Here is a 27446-nt window from a genome sequence, read left to right on the forward strand (position 1 = left end):
TCTTCTCGCCGGGCTAGTTCCCAAACCGGTGGTAGGCATCATGTAGACGTTCAGAGAAGATTTGCAAAAATTTATTCTGAATAAAAAGTTTGAGTTTGAGTATTACTTAGATGAGGACCGCAACTCCATTGCGCCAAAACTCGGTTATTGCGCGGGAACCGTACATTTTGGCAAAATAAAAAGAACAGTGTTTCGCAAAAGGTGTGCCGCGGCACGCTGGTGTAATTGGTGTGCCACATAAAATGTCATTCTAACTACATATTCCTAGTTTAAGGACCAAAAAAAGGCAATATCTCAGGACGATCGACGATAGGAATGGGAATTCGGAACATAGCTCCCCCGTACACGCTGATTAATTTGTGGTGCGCCTCCAAAATGTTTCATTTTTTTAGCTGTACCTTGAACACAAAAAGTTTGCTGAACACTGCCCTATAAAATGGACCATGATATTATGCCAATGACTATATGACTCAATGTTTGTCTCCAGGTGTTGCAAGGGGGTGACCGGGCGGCGCGATGGGGGACAGTTTCTTGCACCTGGGGGACATCGTGTCCCTCTACGCCGAGGGCTCCGTCGACGGCTTCCTCAGCACCTTGGGGTGAGTCCAATGCTTTTTTTATATAATAAAAAGTAAAAAACTAAAACTCAACTACGACAAAAAACGACGCTGAAAAAGTATAAAACAAGATTTTCAGAATATTGAACTGAACAAAGTTGCTAATGTAGTTGCAAGTAAATGGACACAGTAGACTCTACCAAGATGCATTCGTTGTAAATTGACAATAATGTCATACATACTATTCTGAAGTATAGTAAGTAAGTAATTTTGGTGTTAAAGTGTATTTCTGGCGCATAATATAAAAAAAAGATGAACTAATTATTCTGATAAGTAGTAAAGAAGCTATGAACGAAAAGATGTGAATTATATGCAATCAGCCCATGAATACAGGTAAAGTCACAAGCAAATGCTAGTAATATATACATATATTCAAAACGTATAAGTAAAGCGCTTTCAAATGATACCAAGCACGGCATATTTATCTTAACTTTATTTTAATTGTATGTTTTGTCCGCTAGAGGGCACCACATTAGATTTTGTGAAACCCGATATAGCCTATAACCAGCGGACAATTAAGACGCTTGTAATGATATGTCATTTGTCGAATTCTGATAAGTAGTTTAGAAGTTACGAGGGAACAGATGAACATACATACATACATAAATATACATACATAAATACATACATACATACATAGCCTGTCAAAATTATAACCCTCCTTTTGCTTTGCCGTAGTCGGGTAAAAATAAGGGGGCAAACGAGCAAACGGGCCACCTGATGGAAAGCAACTACCGTCGCCCATGTACACTCGCAACATATTTAGAACAGCTGCAGGTGTGTTGCATTGCTTTGCTTCTCTAGAGTCTGTCTGTTTGGTAAAGCTGCACGCAACGCATTACAATTTACAACCAACAAACCTTTTAAACATTTGCAAAAAGTATTTGCTGAAAAATTATATGTAATATATTATGTAATTTAAAAGTAATGATATACTAGGAAATTAAAAAAAACACGATCCAAAGCTCTATATAGTGTCAGTAATCACTAATCAGAAAGCAAAATATAAAACCGATTAAATCACTGGAAGTTGCTTACAACCTTTCATGAAGTAGACAAACCCAAATATTCCAGCAGAACGCTGAGTATCACATTTTACCTCTTTCGTTTTTCATACGAATGAAAGAGAAGACATGACATTTTAACAAGCTGTTTAGACGTTGGGGGAATTGATCCTAAATCTCTAATTTTGTCTTCTTTAAAATATCTTAATATATATATTTCTTGTGTGCGTGTGTATGTGACTGAACTCCTCCTAAACGACTGGACCAATTTTGATGAAATTTTTTGTGTGTGTTCGTGGAGATTCGAGAATGGTTTAGATTTACAGTTTGGTCTACTGGAAAATGTTTTTTCAATTAATTTCTTATTTATAAGGAGTTGTTGATTTTGGAATGTTTTACATTAGATCCGGCGGACGGCGCTATCATCGCATTCAATATTATTCTATTTCAATTTTAGTTTGTCCTGACAGATGGTGCTACGATTAATTTGAAAAAAATTTTGTTATTCAATTCATGTGCTGATTAAAATATTAAATAAATAACACATAGGCTACAATTTTAACCGACTTTCAAAATGGGGGAGGTGTTATGTTCGTTTTCTTATATTCAACGATTACTCCGCCGTTTGTTAACCGATTTTCAAAATTTTTCTTTTGGTATATAGGGTATCATCCCAATTTGGTATTATATTCAGAAAAGTGGTGATCTGATGAAGGATCCATAAGTAATCGAGGGAACTCCTCAAAACTTATAGGGAAACATATGGTGACTTCGGTTTCGTGAGAAGTATTCTAAGCATATGCTACCAACAAGTAAGATTTTGCACCGAGATATACCTGGTATACCGTGGTTCGGAAGGTGCTGAGAGAATTCCTGATTCTTTATAGATACAAGTTTGGGAGTTTCGGCGTTGTTTTAAGAACAGAAAGCATATGCTACTATGCAAATTACATTCTTCATCATCATCATCATCATCATCACTACCATATTATACCATTTCATAGTCTTTTAGATCGAGACTCGAGTTTGTCAAGCGATAATTAAAAAAAATCTATATCTACCTAATATTATAAACCTGAAGAGTATGTTTGCTTGAATGCGTCAATCTCAGAAACTACAGGTCCGATTTAAAAACTTATCTCAGTAAGACTCATTATTTATCGAGAAGGTTATATTATATTATTACTCTAAGACTAATACGACAGAAGAAACTCAAGAAAATGTGGGAAAAACGGGGGAAATATTTTTTATGGGAAAATGTACCTACGGATTCTGTAAAATTTCTAATTTACGCGGGCGAAGCCGCGCGGGACATCTAGTTATAGTATAAAATATGACAGTGTGCTAAAAACGATATTGTTTCAGGTTGGTCGACGACAGATGCGTGGTGTGCCCCGAGGCCGGCGTGCTGACGGATCCACCCAAGAAGTTCAGAGGTGCGCCTGTGCATATTGTTTTTTAGGGTTCCGTAGCCAAATGGCAAAAAACGCAACTCTTATAGATTCGTCATGTCTGTCTGTCTGTCTGTTTGTCCGTCCGTCCGTCCATATTTTAGGGGAGCTCCTATACAACAAACGTGATTTTTTTGGCGTTTTTTTAGCAAATTTCAGCCAAATTGGTTCAGTGGTTTAGGCGTGAAGAGGTAACAGACATACAGACAGACACATTTTCACATTTATAATATTAAGTATGGATTGAATAAATTGTCCAATAATATTTCAGATTGCCTGTTCAAAATATGTCCGATGAACCGATACTCGGCGCAGAAGCAGTTCTGGAACACGGCCAAGCAGTCCACCAACACCAACGCGGACACCGACACGGGGCTGCTGAAGAGACTGCACGTGAGTTTATAAAATAAGGGGGCAAACGAGCAAACGTGACAAAGGTGACCACCTGATGGAACACAACTGCCGTCGCCCATGGACACTCCCAACATTAGAAGAGCTGCAGGTGCGTTGCCTTGCCTTTAATGATGCCTCGAACAACGGTTACCGTGACGGTGGCCGGCCGAAAACCAGCAGGGCAATCGCGCTAAATTTTTTCAACTGAAGCGCAAATGAAACTCGGACGTTGATAGGCTTTTGGTATGATTCGGTATCGCGCTAACGTTTTGACAGCTAGTTGAGACGTTACTGAACCTCAGCCCAAGCGCAAGCGCTGTCAAAACAAAAAGCTGATACAATGCTACTTCTACTCGCACGTTTATGTAACGTTTCTTATTTTGGTGTGTTAAATTGACGAAAATCAATGGAAAAATATAATATAAGCTTGAATCAAATTATAATATAAGCTTATGTTTTACTCCAAAGCTGTAAAATAACACTACGGACTATTTGAGTTTGTTAAAACGTGAATTGAATTTTGACATTACTTCTTTACGTAAATGTTTTCCGCGCCACAAAACACTTGTCACAAGTCACATCTCACAACACAAGTCACTACAATTACTAGTATGGCGTTTGTAAAATATAGTAAAATAATAAGAATTCACCTACGTAAATAATAAACTAAAAACTCCAAGTAACATTCATAACTAGTACCAAAACAACTTCACTCGTATCATATTCATCCGTAAATCAACAATTTGTCAATTGACCAATCAACGCATCGGAAAAAAATTGTCCATATTTAAGCCAATCAAAATTAAATTATAAGGGCGCTGATTGGTTCGCTGCAATGTCTGTCTAAAGGTCAAACGTTGTGCTTCGTTCGAGTTCCATCTAAGGTTGAGTTACGGTTGGAACGTTAGCACGATACTGAAATTTGTTCAGACGCAGCGGAACCAAACCGTAACTGAACCACAACCAAAGAAAATGTGAACCTGAATTGAAACGTTTAAAAATAACGCGATTGCCCTGCAGGATTGCTAAGCAAAAGTGTTTTTTATATTGCCCAAGTGTGTGCGCTAGAGTAATCTCTCTTCCTTTACTCTCGCAACCCCGTGGGAAAGATGACCTGTACGTCTGACGAGAGATCAGAGTTTTGAATGGATATTATGACTTATGAATAATTGATATTGACCACGCGACCTCCAGTCTTCGGGGGGGAGTGATGTGGCGGTACCCACAATTCGCCTAACATTCCTGCATCGCACTATCAAAGTTTTATAAGTGCGTCGGTATATATACGACAGCTGAAATGTATCAAGTGGGCTCCGGCCTGACCGAGCATAACACCTCGCTCGGTCGGAAGATCTTCCTTTGTGGCCGCCACATATATCCCACAATATTTTATGATGGTAAAAACTAATTACCTTATGCCTAGCGATTATCGAAAAAAATTACACTGGTAAAAAATGGCTATATTAAGGTGAAGATCAAAAGATTAAAGATGTTTTCCACTTGTTACTTGATCTACGTTAGTTTACTTCCTGGATAATTTTATACTACATAATGCGTCAGAAGTTGGCGCTTGTAACTAAATCACTTGGACTATAAATGTCACCATCAACAAGATCTAGTAAGGCCATAAAGCTATGTTGCGTCGCGGTGCGTTGCCAAATCAGTGTAGAATTTTGCGTTGCAATCCTGAATCGCGCTATTGAAGTTTCTGATCACGGCAACATAATATATTATCTATACAGCGGCTTCGGCCTGACTGAGCATGCTATCTCGCTCGGTCGAAAGATCTTTCTTTTCGGCCATCTTCCTTTCTTTCCTTCCTTCCTTTTCACATCGCTAAAGCATTTTATGTATTGCGACAACGCGCGACGACACAGAACAAGATGGTGACTGTATTCCGTACATGGTCCCTTCAAGTCAATATAATATACATAATAAGTACATACGTGAATGGACCATGCGTCGATGCTTCGCACCGCAACGCAACAGAACCATGTGGCCTCGCTCTAAATCACTTGCACTATAAATGTCACCATCAGCAAGATGTATCAAGTTTATGTGACCATCTGTGACAGCACTCACATCACATCTCGCTATTCTTTACTGAGACGAATAGTCTTGTGACAAATGTTATATTGTAATCTGAGGGATTTTGTCTATGTCAAACATCTATATAAAATGACTTTTCAGTTTTGTTAGGGCCTGTTTCACCACTTCCTGATAAGTGACGAATAGGCTATTAACAACTTTTTTGACAGATTCTCCATACTTGATCTGTCAAGTTAATAGGTGGTTAGCCTTATCAGGAAGTGGTGAAACAGGCCCTTGGTCTCGCAAAAACTCGAGAACGTTTAGTAGTTTACGAATAAACAATACCTTATCATCATATGAACTTAATCTACGTTTTTTTCCTCAGCATGCGGCGGAGATCGAGAAGAAACAGAACGAGATGGAGAACAAGAAGCTGCTGGGCACGGTGGTGCAGTACGGCTCCGTCGTCCAGCTACTCCACGTCAAGTCCAACAAGTATCTCACGGTGAGACCACAGCAGAGTCGGCGTAAGGCTGCGTTTCCACAAGACATGTGTTGCGAGGAATGTGTTTTTGAGAACTAATAGAATCGCTTCGTTGCCGTGACATCGCTCAGCACGGCGATGCTATTGGATCTTAAAAACACATTCCTCGCAAGACATCTCTGGTGAAATCGCAGTCTAAGGTGTGGGCGACTTGGACCTACGGCGCGCGGTTCAGTTCAGTTGGAACGCGCTGATCTCACGAAATAATGGGCGATGTAAACTGAAAAAAGGCAATGATAAATGAATTTTGTCGCAACGAAGTTGCGGCTGATATGTCATGATAGCATTAAATTATACTACTCAGTTAGGCTACTTTGTCCAGTACATTTAGTTACATAATCACCAAAGGTTTTTAGACAATAAGTATCTGTTTTATTTATTATTCTAAATTCAATTGCGAGCAAGTTGATGACACTCGAACGGCAAGTTTTTCATATATTAATTAATTTTTATGGTTGCTTCCTACAGGTGAACAAGAGGCTACCAGCTCTGCTAGAGAAGAACGCAATGCGCGTGCACTTAGACGCCAACGGGAACGAGGGGTCGTGGTTCTACGTCATACCGTTCTACAAGTTGCGTTCTACAGGTAATGCACCATTCTTTAATAGCTAATATTGAACCGAATTGCATTGAACCGAATTTAAGATCTTTTACACTTTTTGGAGTTGTTAAAGAGACGTACACCCGAATAGATTGTAACCAAAGCGTTAGAGCGCCTTCACATTACGTCGCAAGCACTGCGGCTGCAGCGCTGCTGCCGCAGTGCTTGCGACGTAATGTGAAGGCAGCCTTAAAAAAGGTATGAAACGCCAAGTGCCGTCACTTTACATAAAATTTAAGGTTAATGCCTGATTGTAAAAGTTGGTTATGAACCTCAATTTTCCCCATTCCAGGTGACAACGTGGTTGTGGGCGACAAGGTGATCCTGAACCCTGTGAACGTGGGCCAGCAGGTGTTACACGTGTCCGCCAGCCACGAGCTGCCCGACAACGCCGGCTGCATGGAGGTAGGGACTGCGTAGGTGTATACGCACATTGCGTACACATGACGTGCATGCGTTCATTTTTACGCAGATTTCAGATTGAAGATGAATTAGTGTGTCTGTGCAAAATACGTATTCGTTCTTCAGAAAACAGTGTTTTTATTAAGTCGGTGGTTTTTATGTTTGTGGCTAAACACATAAAATCTAAACTTTAGGCATCTATTTTGTTACTTAAGTGACTTTTTATTTATTTAATTTTATTGCTCCAAGAGTAAATATTAAGTGAGAGGTTTTGAACATATTTAATAATTCATTGTGCACGAGAAACATTTACAAAATAACGATTTACACAGTAAGAGAAGACAAAGGATGATATGGAGGAACTCCATACATATTCTGACCCGTTTTCATTCAAATAACTACCTAAGTAAACATTTCATGTTTCTAAATGCGGCCATCAATGTTACAGGTGAACGTCGTTAACGCCCCCACGTCGTGGAAAGTAACTCTATTTCTGGAGCACAAAGAGAACCAAGAAGAAATACTCAAAGGCGGCGACGTCGTGCGTCTCTTTCACGCCGAGCAGGAAAAGTTCCTCACCATGGACGAGTATAGAAAGAGACAGCATGTGTTCCTCAGGACCACCGGCCGGTCCAGCGCGACGGCCGCTACCAGCAGTAAAGCGTTGTGGGAGATAGAGGTATTGCTTTACATCAATTATTTGTTTTTAAAACAGTAGGTTTTTTCCGCAACTTGGCCGTAAATATGAAACGAAAAAATATACACGGGAACACTATATTTTTCAGCGATATAAGGAAGTCGTGTTAATAAAGTATCTAAACTACCATCGTCCATCATACCCTATTACAACCAATTCCGTTTTGTAGTTTCCTTAAAAACGTAACAAACGTCCATCTATCCTCAAAAATATGTTTAATATGTAAGTACTAATTAGACCTCATTTTATATTTATTATTATTTCAGGTTGTGCAACACGATCCGTGTCGAGGCGGCGCCGGCCATTGGAATTCCATTTTCCGATTCAAGCATCTCGCCACTGGGCATTACTTGGCTGCTGAGGCGTGTACTAAATCGTAAGAACCAATTTATATTTATCTTATATCTTTAAACGAGCAATTCTTGTATATATACAATTGGAATCTCGGAATCGGCTCCAACGATTTTCATGAAATTTAGTATATAGGGGGTTTCGGGGGCGATAAATCGATCTAGCTAGGAATAATTTTTAGAAAATGTCATTTTATTCGTGTTTTATCGAATACCGAGCGATGCTCGGTCAAATAGCTAGTGAGTATTTAATAACGCATAACTTCAGTAGTATATACCATAGCCATAGGGGCTATAACTGTTTGAATTTAATTTTTCTTGCTCGTTGAAATACACAAATGAACAAAGAACCTTTGTGTAAACATATAGGTTATCTCTTTAGGTAAACTGCAGTTACTCGATGTGGTTGACTTTCTTTGCTTTGAAAATATATTCTTCTTTTCAGAGAAAATAGCGGCGAGCACGATGAGCCAGCGTACCAGCTAGTGTCTGTGCCGCACTCTTCTGAAATCGCGACACTATTTGAGCTGGACCCCACCACGATGACGCATTCCGACGCGCCCGTGCCGCAGAGCAGCTACGTCAGGTACGTCATTGGTCTATTGTACCAATTAATTATTATTGATTCATTATTACCTTTATAGTAATAGTGATCTATTTTATTACTTTTTACTCACTAATTATTATATTCTTATTATCCCTCTTTTTTATCAATGGTATCAGTTTATAAAAAGTTATAAATGGTCGCTTCTGCTTTCAGGTTGCAGCATTTATGTACGCACACGTGGGTATATTCCACGACCATTCCAATAGACTTTGAACTAGAGAAGCCTGTCATGTCAAAGGTAAGAGTCAAGTATTATGTGTAGCACACAAGATTACTTCAATTAACAAACGTGTATTAAAAAAATATATTATATGAAAGCTGCGATTCTGTCACGAGGAATAACATACTAGTGCGAAACTGCACTCCTCGTTCCTGTGTTGCGTCGTCGGAACTAAAAACATTATAATACACTATTATTATTATTTAGTGTAAACCACACTAGCAGCTAATAAACTGATGCGTGTCAAACCACGTGACAAGAATTGACCACGCATCGCATTGCAACGAAGCAATGTAAGTACGTTGGCCGCGCTCTTGTTCGTGTTTGTTTACGACATTCAACCCTTACAACACATTTCGTGTTTAATATTTTGCCTCACATGAGTGTCTGTATCAGGTGGGGTGCTCAATAGTGAAGGAGGACAAGGAGGCGTTTGCCCTGATCTCTGTGTCGCCGAGCGAGGTGCGCGACCTCGACTTCGCCAACGACGCTTGCAAGGTGCTCTCCGCGCTCTCCACCAAGCTGCAGCACGGGGACATCGAGCATAATGAGATGAAGTGAGTATAAGCTGAAGAAAGTAGTTGATATCCTTACTACCATATCCATACTAATATTTTAAATGCGAAAGTGTGTCTGTCCATCCATCTGTCTGTCTGTCTGTGACCTTTTCATGCCTGAAGCGTTGAACCGATTTTGTTGAAATTTGTTATGGAGATACATAGGATACCTTTTTTTATAAGTAACGAAAGAATTTATCACAGTTTCCGCGTGATAAAAGAATTCTAGCCCAACGGATGCGGGCTTCATCTAGTAACAGACAAATTCTGCTCTTACAAGTTTTTTTTTTTTATTTTTTTATATCTTTATTTAAATAAAGGGCTTTTGCCATACATGGCATGCCAGCCCCATCGTATCCTATAGCTATGATTAACAAATAATTTAATATCCTATACAAACACACTGCCGCATCACTTGCAGGTGAAGATATTATGCTTACGTACCAACATAAATCAGTAATATTAACCTTAAACTTATCAATTAACTCCTTCCTTTCATCCGCACCTTTCACACATTCCAGTAACAAATGATGAACATCCTCAACCATACCACACTCATTACAGTTAGGCGAATCAGATACTTTAATTAAATGACTAAAGTAATTACAAGGATAATGTCCTGACCTTAATCTAAATGACAAAATTATATTTTTCCTTGATAAATTACATGTTGTGTATTCAAGAACTAACGGTACGGAACCCTTCATGGGCAACCATCTGTCTGTCTATCTTCTTACAAGTTTGATTTTAAACTTTTTAGTTTGTCAAAAATATAGGATATACATTATACACAATGAATTATAACATTTCTGCGTCAACATCTGTTTCCAGAGCGCTCACCTGTCTCCTCCAAGACATAGTGTACTTCATAGCGGGGTTCGAGAACGAGCCCAACAAGTCCAAGGCCCTCGACCTGGTCGTAGAGAACCCAGATAGGGACCGACAGAAGCTGCTGCGAGAGCAGTACGTTCTCAAACAGCTGTTCAAGATATTGCAGGTTTGTTTTTCATCGTATAATGCTGGTCGCACATTTGTCAGAACTGCACGTTACTAACACGCACTTTAGACGTGGGAGAGCCATGCTTTGGCACGAATAGGCCGGCTCGACCGGATAAATACCACATTTTCACAAAAAACCGGCGTGAAACAGCGCTTGCGCTGTGTTTCGCCGAGAGTTTACCGGAGGCCCAATCCCCTACCCTATTCACTTCCCTACCCTCCCCTATTCCCTTCCCTTCTCATCCCTACCCTCCCCTATTACCCTATTCCCTCTTAAAAGCCCGGCAACGCATCTGCAGCTCTTCTGATGCTGCGAGTGTCCATGGGCGACGGAAGTTGCTTTCCATCAGGTGACCCGTTTGCTCGTTTGCCCCCCTTATTTCATAAAAAAAACGCGTCGAGCGTACTTCGTACACGAAATGCGGCGCGTACGACACGGACGAATGTGTGAAGTTTCACGTTATTTAATACAACAAATTCTAAAATGCGGCGCGTTCGGTACGTGCGTGCTGATAAATGTGGGATCACTTTAAGGCAACAAGATATAAGGGCGTTCAAGATGCGGACTTTGTACGCATGCAGGTTATTATTTGCGGATTTATAGATTTTATGTGTCATATGATATCCGTCTTAAAGCATTAAAAAAGTGGATCGTCTTGCGTGGCCCACTTATCCGCGTGACAAAACGCCAAAATATAAGCTAGATGATCGGAGCGTACAATGTATGTGTTTCTAGTGCAATGTATAAGTCTTACATAGTTATATTGTGTATTCTGTGAACAATAGCAATTTTGTCGTTGTAGCGAGTTTACTTGCCTAATGAATTGCAGAAGAAGCAGAAATAACATCTTGTACATGCATGTTTCCTGTGACCAACCATTACTGTTTTACTTTACGTGTGTACTTAATTATGATTTTTTTTCAATGACAGGCACCATTCCAAGAATCTCCAGAAGGTCAGGAGCCGTTTTTGAAGATAGAGGAGCTGTACGACCCGCGGTACGCGCCCTACAAGTTCATATTCCGGCTCTGCTACCGAATTCTGCGGCTCAGCCAACACGATTACAGGAAAAACCAGGCGAGTTTTGTTCTAATCCGGTCACCGAACACGTGGGAAAATTGGCTCTTTCATTTGAGCGCAATTTTAGCTATTTCGTTTCCACAAGAATGCGATAGGAGCTAGGACTAGTATTGCGAGTGAATGAAAGAGAAGTAGACGTTGGTCTATCGTTAAATTTCCACAAGTTCGACCATTATATCATAATAATAATAATAATAATTTAACTTAAAAAGGGACAAGCGTTCATTTGTCTATCGTTGAATTTCTACGAGTTCATCGGCTATAACGTATTAATTTAACGAACGATTTACTTTTCAGGAATACATAGCAAAACACTTCGGATTCATGCAGAAACAGATCGGCTACGACATATTGGCCGAAGACACGATTACAGCACTGCTGCATAACAACCGGAAACTTCTAGAGAAACACATCACTGCATCTGAGATTGAGACTTTTGTTGGTAAGTCTGTTGTAATATTATGTAGGTTATACCTATGTATGCTATGCATAGCTGCTTTAGCTATAGTCCGGTCGCGCATCAATTGTTTCCTGATGGCATATCAGCACCTCGCTCTCTTTAGTCGAAAATATTATTTTTCTGTAGCTGTGAAAACGGGATAGCAATATTATGTTCGTGCCAAATAACGATAAGTTAATATATACTTTTTAGGTGCTCCGTAACGATTTGTTATTACATCAAAATATATTTAAGGTCTGGTACGCAAGAACATGAAGACGTGGCAGTCGCGGTTCCTGGACTACCTGAGCGACCTGTGCATCTCCAACAAGAAGGCCATCGCCGTCACTCAGGAGCTCATCTGCAAGAGCGTGCTCAGCGCCACCAACTCCGATATACTCATTGAGACCAGGTAAAAAGTCATCAGCATTACATCTTAGTTATAGTAAACTTGTGTTACAAACCAAAAAAGTCTATTGTTTGTGCGTGTTAGTTATGTCCATTGTGGCTGAAGCTCTTTGGTATCCTAGTATATAAGACGTCATATTGGTAAATATTATAAAAACCAAAACATCTCCATTTTCTAAAGAGCGGTTATCGTCAAAATTAAAACGTGCCTTAAAATATTGAATTAAATTTTCTTAACAATATTATTGTTTGTAAACAACCAAGACGAATGTGAACGCTTTCCCAAAAGTTTTGAAATTTTAGGTGTGGCGTCAAGAATTACGAAGCGACGACTGGTAAAAGCAGAAGGTAGTTTAATTTTTGTAAAAGCATGTCCGGAAAATATTCTATGGGCTGGGCTAGATGGACTTTTCTTCGCAACTTGTATTCTTACTCGTTCTGTTGCTCCCTTACCAATAAAAATATTTACACAAGACACACAGATTTAAAAGGATTACTGTCTTCATCTCTATCCTTGATAATATGTTAGCAGTTAGAGGATTCAAAAGAAAACAAAGACAGACGATTGCTTAATTAATCTAGCTGTGTAAATATCTTTGTTACTAAGGGAGTTCTATAAAAGAAGTAATACAGTGGTCAAAATTCATGAATAACGCATGTAATATGTTAACTGCTTTGGATGCCTATAAATTTTACTTTTAAATAACAGCAAATAGAATTGACTACAAAATTCATAAATCTTCGCTTTATACTTTGTTCATGGGTATAAAACCATTGTATGACTTGATTGTAACAATGCCATCTTCGTCTATCCTTTCATACTTTATGTTATCATTTATCTTACATAACATACGGGTGCTTTTTATTTATAGATTGGTCTCAACAAAATACGAGAACATCCCAAAAGATAGCGGCGAGAAATACACGACAGTCGAAGATGAAATTGTGCTTGTTTGGCATAATAAACAGGTAAAAACCGTAAAATAAAACGTAAAGACTTATTCAATTCAATTCTGCTAGCTCAAAAAGCTGATACCTGGCCGTGAATTCGATCCTGTAAGGAAACTGATGATGATTATTGAATGGATCGTAAGTGTCTAAACACACTTTGCCGAAGATACGCGACCGAAGTTCGGCAAAATTATGCCTGCAATGTATTATAAATTACCGATGGGCGATTACACACCACGCCGAAATTACGTCGCGTTATATTGTATGCGTAGCGCATTGCTGGCGTAATCATGCCTAACTTCGGCCGCGTATTTTCGGCCTAGTATGTTTAGGCACTAAATCATTAATTATTAACATCCATGAATCCAAGTCGGAAACGAAACACTGTCACTTTCTTCATATCTCATCGACAAAACAGCTTATCATAAGTTTTATTCCTGTTTCAAACTTTTTAGTCGTCCATTTTATAGCAAGAAAGTAAATAAATCTTATGTTTTTCGTTAGAAATCCGAGTTGCTGTCCAAGTTAGCGGCGGACGCGGCTGCAGATCCGCGGTGTGAGGCGGCCGCCATCCTCGACTACTATCGCCACCAGCTGGACCTGTTCTCCAACATGTGCCTCAACCGACAGTACCTCGCGCTGAATAGCCTGTCACAGCAGCTCAATATCGACCTTATACTCAAGTAATAAAAGCTATAGAGATGAAAAATTAATGTGGATGAATGGATCGATTAACACTAACAAAAGTTGCAGAATTCAAAAATAGCTGAAGATATTACAATTTAAGTCTTATATTACATTTCTATTCAATGTCTATCAAAGAGATTACGTACTATCAGAGAAATTGATTCGTAGGCAGATGGCGGACTTACGTCATTTTGTCGCGTTATGTCAATTCGATGTTAGTCGTTATCTATCGGCAGGGTTTGTTATAACGCGACCAATCTACGTAGTCTCGCCATCTATGTTTAAATCAAAATATCATCTAAAACTCTATGTCCCCTACTTACCAGATGTATGTCAAACTCCGCGCTGCCGCACGAGGTGCGCGCGTCGTTCTGCCGGCTGATGCTGCATTTACACGTGGATCGCGACCCGCAGGAGCCCGTCACGCCCGTCAAGTACGCTCGCCTCTGGACCGAGGTGTGCGACCGCATACACGTGCATGAGTGAGTACGCACACGTATACAAGCGTATACGCAGAAGAAAGTTGTACGCACACTAATACAGTCGAAGGCGCACAAGCACACGAACACATTTAAATGTACGCACACAATCGAGCAGCAGTCACGCAAACGTAAATAATAAAATACAGGCACACCAACAGGCTCGTGAACGTACACAGTCAAATACTCGAAAGATGCACAAGTCAGGACGTACACGCACACACCCGAATACAATATTATGTCCACGAATGTGTATACGTACTCGTACACTTGCACAAAATACTACGCGCGCATACACGCCCATATGTTAATACGAATATTGATCTTTGAATATTTTTTTCGCTAGCTATCAATGCGCCAAGGGCGGGCCGGACGCGACGCGCGAGAAGGTGAAGGAGCAGTTCGCGTCCACTATCCGCTTCGTGGAGAACTACCTGTGCAACGTGGTGACCCGCACGTGGTACTTCAGCGACCAGGACCAGAATAAACTCACCTACGAGGTGGTGAAGCTGGCGAGGGATCTCATATACTTCGGGTTTTACAGGTAATATTAAGACACTATGCTTAAATCCTTAACAGTAACAGTAATGCGTTTACGTGGCGTCATAAAAAGCTAACTGTAGCACGACTAAACTAGAAGGTAATGTTTATTGTAAATTTTAAATCTTGTTAGCAGAGCCTACCCAAATTTTCTGAGAAATATACAAGTTACACAGATAAACTCAATTTTTTTATTCACAATAGAATTTTCAAATGTTTTCTGAAAGACGGTATGGTGCCTACCACCGGTTAAGGAATTAACCCGGCAAGAAGAACCGGCGTAAGAAACTCGCACAACTCGATAGATATTGTTTTGTTAACTATTATACATAAATCAAGCAATCACACGTCTGTTCTTCTCTCCAGTTTTAGCGACTTACTCCGCATCACGAAGACGTTACTCAGTATCCTGGACTGCGTCACCGCCATCGACCTGATAAATGAGACCAGTGCGCTTACCGGGGAGGTTGAATGTAAGACTATTGCACCTCTTATCTTGTACTTACAACGAGATGATTTCGTGTGTTTGAGGAAAAATAATCTAGATAGTATTCCTGGGAAATCATGTCTTTCTTTTTCTTTATTTAAACTCCAAACAAAGCTCGGTCTTCCAGTTTACTTTAAAAAAATCATAAACTTAGTTACAGTCTACAACTTAGTTTTAATGTTATAACGTTTTTTAACATATAATATAATGAGTCTTGAAACTAGACGACTTACATTCTCAATACTTTTTTCAAGCAGCTCAGGAAGCTGATTTAAAACAGCGTAAGTAAAATATAACTCAGTTTTCCCTAGCAATTCCTTTTATGACCTTATAATTATAAAGGTTAGCTAGTTTTTGTTGTAAACTGTAATTATTTTAATATTAAAAACTAGTTTTGTCCCATTTTTAGCGGAGGGTGGTGTTCTAAGAACGATAGGTGATATGGGTGCTGTCATGACTTCTATCACCCTGGGCTCTGTAGCTCGAAACGTAAGTCATAAATTTAACTGCACCTATTTCTTTGTGTAGTTTTTATATTATTATTAAGTCTATGATTACTGTTAAAACTGCCTCTAAGCCAGTAAACCAGAAGTTTGCTGAAAAGTCTTGTATCATTTTAATATAATTATTAAATATCATAAATATAAAAATACTATAATGATATAATGTTAAATTAGGTTGCCGCAATTACCTCCATTATACAAGTACGCTGGACTTATGATACCCTTTGAAATGACAGCTATTTTTTGTGCCTAATTGAAGGGGAATCAGCGCCCCCAATGTGGGGTAAGAGAATTAAAAATGACGTTTGAACGACGCCATATTGGCGCTGACATCACTAATGAAAGTACTTGGAACTAATATTAATGGTGACAACCAATAATGATTAAGTGGCCATTTGCAATTAGGTCAAATTTAGTTCTCTTCTCCCGCATTGGGGGCGCTGATTCCGCTTCAAAGAGGCACAAAAAGTAGGTGGGTATCATAAGTCCGACACTGGTGTCCGATCCTTTAATGTCATGATCTATGGCATATTTTATCGACAAATTGGCTCTTAAATTTTTTTCTCTCTTTCACGGTTGTAAAATGGCAGCCATTTTAATTTTTCTCGAGCTTTCAGACTAATCTGACCAGTACTTCACATGTAAATATCCTATGAAAATAAAAAAGGTCTCATTTGATTTATTAAACTGGTTCTTTTTATTTTTCAAAAGTTGGAGAAAAACAATTTGAACTCATGATGTATGGCTTATATTAGTGACAAATTGGCTTTCAAATTATTTTTTTCTACAACTTTTGAAAAAAAATTTTTTTCTCTGGCTTCATACTAATCTGACCACCTCATCATAAGAAAATCGTTATAACTTCTAAACTATCTGACTTAAAACATTGAAGTAAAAGAATTTTAGAAGATGAAAACTTCCTTTATCTATTTAAAATAAAAAAGAACCAGTTTAATATGCTAGATTTTCCACAAAAAGCCATTAATTAAAAATTACATTTTTTTTTTCTTAAACTTGGGTTTTTCTATGTTTAATTCCAAATAAAAAAGAACCAGTTCAATGTGCTAGATTTTTCACAAAAAGCCATTAATAAAAAATACATTTTTTTTTTCAAACTTGGGTTTTTCTATGTTTAATTCCACGAAATTTATAACATACTAGCTGTTGCCCGCGACTTCGTCCGCGTGGACTTCAGTTTATAGCGCGCGGTGTCAACAAAATTGGTGTCAAAAGCTTTTTAAAACCCTGGTACCCCTTAAGGGGTACCAGGGTTTTAAAATCAAAGGGTATCAAAATACTCAAAACAGCCGTGTAGTGTGCACATAATATGATTTTTTTTTACTTAATTAAACTTTTTTATACCAAATTTTAAAGCTTATTTAGCGTTACACAACCTTAGCTTTGCCCAATGCCCATAAACCAATGATATTCTATGTTACTATAGAAACTCATTGCCATAAACTATTTAGTACTTATTATTGGTAGAATGTGTCTGATATCTATGTTGGTAGGTGAGTTATTTAATAACATGTATAACAATCAAAAGAATCGCAAACATTGACTCAACATGGTACCACCTCTTATAGAAATACATATGAGCAAGCGATAGCGCGATCTAGGCGACTCTTGGCGCCATCTATTCCAGTTTTTGGAACTAACTTAATTTGAACAAATTTACGCATAAACATTACGTGTAAGGGGGTTACAACCCTTTTTTCCAGTAAGAAGTAGCCTATGTCCTTTCTCAGGCTTTAGACTATATGTGTACAAAATTTCATTACAATCGGTTCAGTAGTTTTGGCGCTGTTGTTTTTGAATTTGATATCTAAGTTGGTAGGTGAGTTATTAGTTAATAACGTGTACTTACAACAATCGAAAGAATCGAATTCAACATGGTACCACATCTTATAGAAATACGCATGAGCAAGCGATAGCGCGATCTAAGGGACTCTTGGCGCCATCTATTTTGAGTTTTTGGAACTAACTTAATTTGACCAAATTTACGCATTTTCAACCCCTTACAACCCCTTTTTCCAGTTAAAAAGTAGCCTATGTCCTTTCTCAGGCTTTAGACTATCTGTGTACAAAATTTCATTACAATCGGTTCAGTAGTTTTGGCGTGAAAGCGAGACAGACAGACAGACAGACAGACAGACAGAGATACTTTCGCATTTATAATATTAGTATAGATTTTTTATAATATTATACATAAAATATGTTTAAGATTTTTGAAATTTTATTTTAATACACATCCAAGACCCAGGAACATTGAAAACTTTTTGTTCCGCCTGCGGAACTCGAACCCAGGACCCCCGGGATGAGCGCTGGCCACGCGCAATGCGAATTCATTTTCATCGATATTTTTATGGAAATAAGATATTTTCCCACATCAAAATGTAGCCTATGTCCTTTCTCAGATTCTAGAATAACTGTATACAAAATTTCATTGCAATCGGTTCAGTAGTTTTGGCGTGAAAGCAAGACAGACAGACAGACAGACAGACAGAGATACTTTCGCATTTATAATATTAGTATGGATTTCATTGCAATCGGTTCAGTAGTTTTGGCGTGAAAGCAAGACAGACAGACAGACAGAGATACTTTCGCATTTATAATATTAGTATGGATAGTATGGATTAGAAATGCAGTAGGAGTTCTACATAAGATAAGATAGATTGATTATTATTATACCAAGTGATAATATTATTAAACATAATATTCTAACGTATTAAAAACTATAAACAAAAACATACTAACTAATAAGTATGATTAGTTCTGTGTTACAATAAAGTAAAAAATAAAACGCCATCTGTTGAATCGTATTAAAACTAAAATGTTCATTCCATCGATATATTTCTGGAGTTTTTATAATATTATACATAAAATATGTTTAAGATTTTTGAAATTTTATTTTAATACACATCCAAGACCCAGGAACATTGAAAACTTTTTGTTCCGCCTGCGGGACTCGAACCCAGGACCCCCGGGATGAGCGCTGGCCACGCGCAATGCGAATTCATTTTCATTGATATTTTCATGGAAATAAGATATTTTCCCACATCAAAATGTAGCCTATGTCCTTTCTCAGACTCTAGAATAACTGTATACAAAATTTCATTGCAATCGGTTCAGTAGTTTTGGCGTGAAAGCAAGACAGACAGACAGACAGACAGACAGACAGACAGACAGACAGAGATACTTTCGCATTTATAATATTAGTATGGATTGCTTTAGTAAGCGTAGTCCACAAATTTAGCTATCAAATGAGACCTTTTTTATCTTCATAGGATATTTACAAGAGCAGTTCTGGTCAGATTAGTGTGAAAGCCCGAGAAAAACTAAAATGGCTGCCATTTTATAGCCTTGAGAGAGAAAAAAAATTTGAGGGCCAATTTGTCGATAAAATATGCCATAGATCACGACATTAAAGGATCGGACATCGGTGTCGGGACACATTGTATAATGGAGGTCAGTGGGTTGCCGTCATCCTTATAATGTGATTGTAACAGCATATAATTTGAATGTCCAATTTATCTACATCGATAAATCCCTAATCTAATACGTAACGTTTTCTGTTAGATCGTTGGCGGCGGCACGGCGCAGCGCAGCCCGTCGGCGTTGGCGCTGGCACGGAAACACCCTCTAGTCATGGAGACCAAACTCAAGATCATCGAGATATTACAGGTTGGAAGTTATGTCATAGTTATGTTAATGTTTTTTTCATAAATAAATGTCACTATTTATATTCCCTACTATTTTTACCAGGTACAAAGTGGAAGGAGATACTTTTTAAATTATTTTATTAGCGAATTCATGACGTTGGGACATTCATAGAAACATTCCGTTAGGCTTTATTTATAAGTTAGATAACTTAAGAGGATACTCCAGGGGCGAGATAAATTGAAAATAGGTATTTGAAAATGTATTGCTGTCTCACCAATCTCAAGTCTCCCACCGCAGAGCGCGATAGAGACAACACGACAAAAGTTCTAATAAAAGAACAGAAAATCTTCGATTCGTTGTCGCTGATTCCTTCTCCAAAACTTAACCGATTTAAGTACTTTTTTCATTAAGAATTAAAGCAAGGCTTGAGCTGTGTTCCTATGGTTTTTTTTTTGTATATTTTAGCCAGTTTGTCTTTCTGGGTGTTTGAACACAGAGGAAAATCTTGCCATTTTTTTTGGGTTTTTGGACGTTCTTATCTTTTTTAATAATAAAATTATGAAAAAAAAGAAAACATAGGGACATGCTAATAGTGGCCATAGATATTCAGGAAAAAAATCATAACTCTACCGACATTATCCAGGGAGGAAACAGGGGACAGCGTTTGTGTGGAAAAACGGTGTCCGGTTGGTTAGGTCTGAATGTCAAAATGTACTGATCTATATAACGTACGTACTTTAAAAAGAACTTTTCCCTAAATGAATGATTTTCTATAGGTCTTTATTATTAAATGTCGGAAATCCGTAAAGCCAAACACAAGGGTACATTCAGCTCCATTATCTACTAGCTGTCCCGGTGAACTTCGTGTCACTTTAAAACCTTCCCTGGACTTCTACGAATATTTTGAGACTAAAATCATCCCATTCCGTCCAGCCGTTTTCGAGTTTTAGAGCGACTAACACATTTGAAAATCCATTTTTATATATATAGATTAACCCAGGAAAATTAAACATTCGACCTCGGAATAATTAGCATAGAGCTAAAAATTTGTGGAGACGTTAATTACAGCGTTATAAATAAATCCTCAAAAATCCCCGGCGATCCTCCTTGTGCCAAAAATTTTATTCAGGGTCAAGGGTATGAAAATGTTTTTTTTCCCGTTTTTCTTTCAAATGGTGCATTCTATCATAGAAGTAAGTAGGACAAGATTGTAGATCATAGAATTCTCTATAAAAAATATTGTGACATTTTTTTCTACGACTTACCATTCCTTATGAAAAACGCGTTAAAGTTTAGGAAAATCGTATCTATGAACTTATATTATAAAGCTGAAGAATTTGTAGAAGTACTGGTTCGAATTGAAAAATTATTTTTGTGTTGAATATTCTTATATATCGAGGAAGATTTGAGCTATATAACATCACGTTGCCACCAATTGGAGCAAAGAAACAGAGGAAAATGGGGATAAACGGGGAAAATTATTTGAAAGTGCTTATCTCACAAACTGCTAAAGCATTTTTAAAATTTTCATTTTATTTGGCATAGATATAAAGTAGACTGTAGACCATGTAGAAGGACATAGGCTTTTTTGTTTCTCAGGAAAATGTGCGGTTTCCGTGTAATACATAATTAACAGGGCGGAGCGGAAGTTCTTGTACTTCAACATGCTAGGGCTGTTCGCCAAACATTCTTCTGCACGACTCACCAAATCTAAACTTTTCGAGTCGCGAAGAGCAACAGTACGCCTGCGTGTCACTCAGAAGAATGTCAGGCCGAGAACATTCCAAACAACCCTAGTATCTAGTCAGTAGTAATGGACGTTAAGCGTGGCTCCGCCCGTATTAATTATAAATTTCACGGAAACCGTATATTTTCCTGAAAAACAAAATAGCCTATGTCCCTCCACGTGATCTCTTCTGTCAAATAACATAAAAATTGCTTCAGCAGTTCATGAGATAAGCCCTTTCAAATTGTTTCCCCCGTTTTTTCACATCTTCATCTATTTTTCCCCTCCTATTGGTCGCAGCGTGATGTTATATAGCCTAAAGCCTTTCTAGGTATATAAGTCTATCCAACACAAAAATAATTTTTCAATTAGAACCAGTTATAGTTCTGTAACAAATTCTTCAGCTTTATAATATAAGTTCATAATATGATTGTCATCTTGGCGTTCATTGAGAGAGGCCTATGTCCAGCAGTGGATAACTATAGGCTGATATGATGATGATGATGATGAATATGATTTTCCTCTATTTTAACGCGTTTTTCATAAGGAGAGTCGTAGAAAAAATTGTTACAATATTTTTTGTAGAGAATCCTATGATCTACAATCTTGTCCTACTTATTTCTATGATAGAATGTATAATTTGGAAGAAAAACGGGAAAAAATTCATTTTCATACCCTTGACCTTGAATAAAATTTTTGGCACAAGGAGGATCGCCGGGGATTTTTGAGGATTTATTTATAACGCTGTATTTATTAACGTCTCCACAAATTTTTAGCTCTATGCTAATTATTCCGAGGTCGAATTAATTTTCCTGGGTTAATAGATAATGGAGCTGAATGTACCCTTGTGTTTGGCTTTACGGATTTCCGACATTTAATAATAAACACCTATAGAAAATCAGTCATTTTGGGAAAAGTTCTTTTTAAAGTACGTACGTTATATAGATCAGTACATTTTGACGTTCAGACCTAACCAACCGGACACGAAAAACGGCGGTGTGGACTCCTCTTAAATGGAGACCCATTTAAGTTATCTAACTTTCGTAATAAGTATCTTCTTATAACTTATTACGATTGCTCATTTCTACCTAATTTGATTAAATCTATCTCTAACTAGTTCATATTGGACGTGCGACTGGACTACCGCATCAGCTGCCTGCTGTCGATATTCAAGAAGGAGTTCGAGCAGACGGGCGAGAGAACGCCCGAGTCGCTGGCGAAGGCCGACGTCGAGGCAATAGGGCTCCAAGCGGAGGGCATCTTCAGCTGTCGGTGAGTGTCAGACTCTACAAGGAAGAGGCCCAATTTCACCAACGTCTGTTAGTGTTAACAACTTGTTCAAATGTCATGTCTTCTCTTTCATTCATATGAAAAACGAAAGAGATAACATGACACTAATTCGAGCATTAACTGACAGTCGTTGGTGAAATTGGGCCTTAGTTTGAGAAATAAGAGACTTCTTGAGGCAATGCGAAGTCAGTGGGGCTAAAACTGTCGTTAAAACCGATTTATCCACAAAAATATAATCCCATTTACTAATTAAAATATATTTGGCGCGGCATATAAATATGTATCGTGTAAATATTTTTATTAGTAAAAGGGAAAGGGTATGCCAAACCTACAAAAGTGTGGCAGACATTAAACGAACTATGCCGAAAAATCTGAACATCTCCCACCACCAAACTTCTATGTCATCAATTTTTAAGTCTATCACTAAGCCGGTGACTAACAAATGGTTTTGGTCTCATCGGGAATGGAATATCACAAATGAAATACTTTTATAAAATTGGTTTTGCTTCTGGCCTTTTTATTATGTTATATCGTGGATCTTTTTGACATTTCCTTAGTAAGTACCATAGAGGAAAATAATACACGGGGCAGTTAGTATCTATTACTATTTGACAAGCAAAAAAGAAATATAATTGCCAGAGACAAAATCAATGTTCAGAATTGAAATTTAGAACTAGCTTTAGAATACTTCTCGAACTCTACAATAATTTCTCTTCTTTTCACATTACTTACATACTAGAAGAAACTTCTTCATTAAACATTTATGTAGTGTTAATCTTTGCTAATATTTGAATCGATATCACTTTCAGAGCAATACAGACTGTGCCTGACAACTGTCTTCCAAAAAATGTAGATTTGTTAGTAAGATGAACTATACAATGCATGGTGCATGTACTGCATGCACATAGAATCGTGGACTAACAAAATGTTAACGTTTTCACTACTGAATAAACTAAAATGCAGTCATAGAGCACGTAGAATATGTATGTTATGCGGGGTTTACACGGGTGACTACAGCCGCACGATTTACGCTGCACGGCGAGAATCGACTGTCTAAATGGCAATACGCCTGCCGAATAGCCAGACAGTCGATTTTCGCCGTGTGGCGTAAATCGTGCGGCTATATTCACCCGTGTAAAGGCGCCCTTAAATTGATTCATAGGCGCCTGCCTGCTGGCCTTCCTATTTGATTTGGTTACATCAACTATAGTTGACATAACCTGACCAAAGTACGCGTATATGCAAGTAAAGCGCGATAGCAATATTTATGCGCAAGAGAGACAAGTAGCGATTGGGTCAATAATCTAATTTCTACGTGCTCAGCGACCATAACACTAAATTAAATGCCTCCTGCATATGTAAATGTGTCTTTCAAAATCGATAAGAAAATTGAATCTCCCTGATTACCGCAAGAGATTAAAATGAAGTGTGTTCGGATTTGTGATGTTTCTCTTTTCACCCGCTAGGGGCGCTGCATGTTCATGCTAATTCTTTGATAACTTAAGCCCTAACTAACTTCACTGTCGTAACTTGATACTATTGATACTGATGCGAGTCCCTGTATTGTAGCCTATACATCTAAGGCCCCCTCGAAAGGTAAGAATCGAGCTACGTGTTCATCTTATTTTTGTACATTTCATACATGTTTATACAACTATATATGTACATATTATTATATAAAACGATAAAATACTGTATAAACGCTTTTTTGCATGGTATTGGCATGGATGACTGGGTTTCGTACGTAATGCTACAATATAAAATATTGTACAGAGGTTTTGCTGTATTATTTTGTAAAACGCATCGGTGTAAGTAGCTTTAAATGTATATAAATTTATAACTTCATCGGTGAAATTGTATTACCCTAGGATTTTATATGTAAAATAAAAAAAAATTGGCTTGTCTACGTGCTTATGTATTGATACGGAACCCATATATATGTTTATATTTCAATTGAACCAACCACTCGATGTTGCACGAGCTGTCGCTTGGCCAAAGCATTTTAAGCTCTACCTTTATCAACATTAGGTGGTATTTCCAGGGACGGTCTGGACTTGGACGAGTGCGGGGGGCGGATGGTACTGCGGGTGCTGCTACAGCTGTGCTCGCAGAGCGCGTCCGCGTCGCTCGTGTCGGGCGCACTAGCGTTGCTGTTCAGACACTTCAGCCAACGACATGAAGTGCTGCAGGCTTTTAAGCAGGTTTGTATTTATAGCTATATTACTATACAGGATGTAACAAAAATAAGTGATAATACTTTAGGGTGTGTACGTGTTCCTTGTAGAGAGTTCACTGTGAAAGTAGCAGCGCTGAAAGACCAAAAAATTTTTTCACTTTTGTATGGGCAAGGGTCCGAGCGTCACGAGTTTCCCCATACAAAAGTGAAAAAAATTTTTGGTCTTTCAGCGCTGCTACTTTCACAGTGACCTCTCTACAAGGAACACGTACACACCCTAAAGTATTATCACTTATTTTTGTTACACCCTGTATAGAAACTTATAGTATGCCATAACTTTCTATATCTCATGGCATATTGAAAAACTTGGTTGTGTGCGTTTTATAAAATTGTGGGAAACTGCTTATAATACACGATACGATGTGTAAAATACGTATACGTCTAAAAAGACAAATAAGGACAAAACATTGTAATAGTTAATCAAAAATTTTTTTAAGTATGTTGATCAGTATAATAAGTTGTTTTAATTTAATATTTTAGGTCAGTCAAGCTAAGGCAATTTATGGCTTGCTACCATTATTTTTGTTAGAAATGAATTATTATCTATTTAACCTATCTCTTCTCCTTACAAACTTTCAAAAGTCCAAATGTTATGAGAAGGGAATAAAAACATTTAATTTGAACCCACTAGGTCCAACTGCTAGTGTCAGACGCGGACGTGGAGTCGTACAAGCAGATAAAGGCTGATCTGGACGTGCTGCGGCAGAGCGTCGAGAAGTCGGAGCTGTGGGTGTTCAACAAGGGCCGCGCTGGCGTGCTCGACGACGGCGGTGAGTATATATTATACCGTTCAGTCTGGCATCGGTTCGGTCCGTCAGTCTCAGACCGACGCCAGAATGATGGCCGAAAAGTGCATTACTATGCACTAAAAATGATTGACGGACTAAAAAATATTAGTCCGTCAATCACACGGTTACACGATCATTCTTGATGGACTGAACTGATGCCAGATTGACCGTGTAACCCTAGTCTGCAATCGACGAAAAGTGGCTTACAGATCTTTTGTATTGTAAGACAGTAGATCAGTCAGCTACTTTTTGAAATGTGAGTAAAACGGTAATGCACTATGTTGCATCTTCCTCCATCGCTTTTTTGCGGAATGATTAAAAAACTCAAGTTGGAAAGTAAGATGATTTAGATGGGGTCACTTATTACCTCTTACATGTCTCGACTATAATATCATACAATTTACACCTCTTATTCAAAAATATCTAGTTTCTGAAATGATAATAAACACAAGTATGCAATTAATTGTGTAGATCACAAGGGTACAGTGGGGCCGGGCGGGGCGGTGCTGGAGCGAAACGCCTCCATGGACAATGTGCTAGACAAGGAAGGAAAAGCGACAAAAGGTGATCACATGAGCGAATACCAGAAAGTCAAACAGGTGAATAATTTTGTTTTATAACCTATATTATTTATAACTTAAACACCCTTTAATTACAAGAATTGAGCTTGCATCAAGACTTTTTGTAGATCATTTATGTAGTGGATAATAACGAAGTGGACAGAGCTAAACAAAGCTGATCCTTGACAACTCTTTAATATTTGTGTATTACAGATACTCAAGCGCATGATAAAGTATTGCACGCATGGAAACAGCGACGCGGCGGGCGAGCCGAGTCGGCCGCGACGCCACGAGCAGCGGTTATTACGCAATATTGGCGTACACAACGTCGTACTTGACTTACTACAAGTGAGTATATCGGGCGACTGAAATAATAACTAATTAAGTCCCAATGTTTAACTTGCCAAAATAAACAACTTAATTATTTTATTAGGTGCCTCACGACGAAGCTGATAAGGACATGGATGAGTTGCTGGCTTTGGCACACGAGTTCCTCCAGCGGTTCTGCCACGGCAACCAGCAGAATCAGGCTATACTGCACAAACACCTTGACCTCTTCCTCAACGCTGGGGTAAGGACTATAAACCCTGCAAATCTATGCTAAGTGTAAATTAAAAAAAAAAAACTTTTTTTAAGCAACATACGAAAAATATTACGTATGAGATACGTTTGTACGAAAATTGCCGTAACGTACACGCAACATATACGTCATAAGTAAATAAATAATAAATAAAAAATCTGTTTATTTCCAGTAACAAAAGCCAAACACAACACTTATATACAATACTTATGATGGTAATCTCATGTGAGATTTCATACTAATTTGCACGTAAATTTTCAGACTAGAGAAGCCCAAACCGTGTGCGCGATATACGAGGACAACGCAGCATTATGCGGCCACGAAGCTAACGAGAAAGTGGCGGCTCACTTCGTACACTGTATCGAGACGCGCGGCCGCCGCCCCGCCTATTTGCGGTTCTTGCGGACGATCGTGCGTGCGGGTCCGACGCATATACGACGAAGTCAGGATCTAGTCATGCAAGAGGTACGGTTTTCACTAAAATTGACGTATCGAGTCGTTGATGAAACGTGCCGTTTCCTTTACTTCTCATTTACAATCAAAAAAATATATAAT

The 27446-nt window shown here is 38.4% G+C and overlaps 1 protein-coding gene across 6 annotated transcripts in view; it reads left to right on the plus strand.

Moving 5' to 3' along the window:
* The window catches only part of LOC121736510 (inositol 1,4,5-trisphosphate receptor), a 69176-nt gene that overhangs the window by 14184 nt on the left and 27546 nt on the right, over positions 1-27446 (plus strand). For 2 of the 6 annotated variants that reach the window (XM_042127746.1, XM_042127747.1), the window contains exons 2-33: positions 488-599; positions 2987-3057; positions 3344-3465; positions 5882-6001; positions 6509-6626; positions 6934-7046; positions 7492-7722; positions 8007-8116; positions 8536-8676; positions 8851-8935; positions 9314-9474; positions 10306-10471; positions 11405-11551; positions 11852-11996; positions 12249-12405; positions 12705-12749; positions 13274-13370; positions 13857-14035; positions 14366-14521; positions 14865-15062; positions 15425-15531; positions 15803-15826; positions 15955-16034; positions 19628-19732; positions 22555-22709; positions 23537-23584; positions 24769-24928; positions 25595-25733; positions 26223-26350; positions 26525-26659; positions 26745-26882; positions 27153-27356. In XM_042127746.1, coding sequence (XP_041983680.1) covers positions 517-599; positions 2987-3057; positions 3344-3465; positions 5882-6001; positions 6509-6626; positions 6934-7046; positions 7492-7722; positions 8007-8116; positions 8536-8676; positions 8851-8935; positions 9314-9474; positions 10306-10471; positions 11405-11551; positions 11852-11996; positions 12249-12405; positions 12705-12749; positions 13274-13370; positions 13857-14035; positions 14366-14521; positions 14865-15062; positions 15425-15531; positions 15803-15826; positions 15955-16034; positions 19628-19732; positions 22555-22709; positions 23537-23584; positions 24769-24928; positions 25595-25733; positions 26223-26350; positions 26525-26659; positions 26745-26882; positions 27153-27356 — 4068 coding nt within the window. In that variant the 5' untranslated portion in view covers positions 488-516. The remainder of the gene's footprint in view (positions 1-487; positions 600-2986; positions 3058-3343; positions 3466-5881; positions 6002-6508; positions 6627-6933; positions 7047-7491; positions 7723-8006; positions 8117-8535; positions 8677-8850; positions 8936-9313; positions 9475-10305; positions 10472-11404; positions 11552-11851; positions 11997-12248; positions 12406-12704; positions 12750-13273; positions 13371-13856; positions 14036-14365; positions 14522-14864; positions 15063-15424; positions 15532-15802; positions 15827-15954; positions 16035-19627; positions 19733-22554; positions 22710-23536; positions 23585-24768; positions 24929-25594; positions 25734-26222; positions 26351-26524; positions 26660-26744; positions 26883-27152; positions 27357-27446) is intronic. The other 4 variants (XM_042127748.1, XM_042127750.1, XM_042127749.1 and 1 more) reach the window with 3 other exon arrangements.

This window comes from Aricia agestis, chromosome 19, assembly GCF_905147365.1.
Source record: "Aricia agestis chromosome 19, ilAriAges1.1, whole genome shotgun sequence".
Classification (NCBI taxonomy): Eukaryota; Metazoa; Arthropoda; class Insecta; order Lepidoptera; family Lycaenidae; genus Aricia; species Aricia agestis.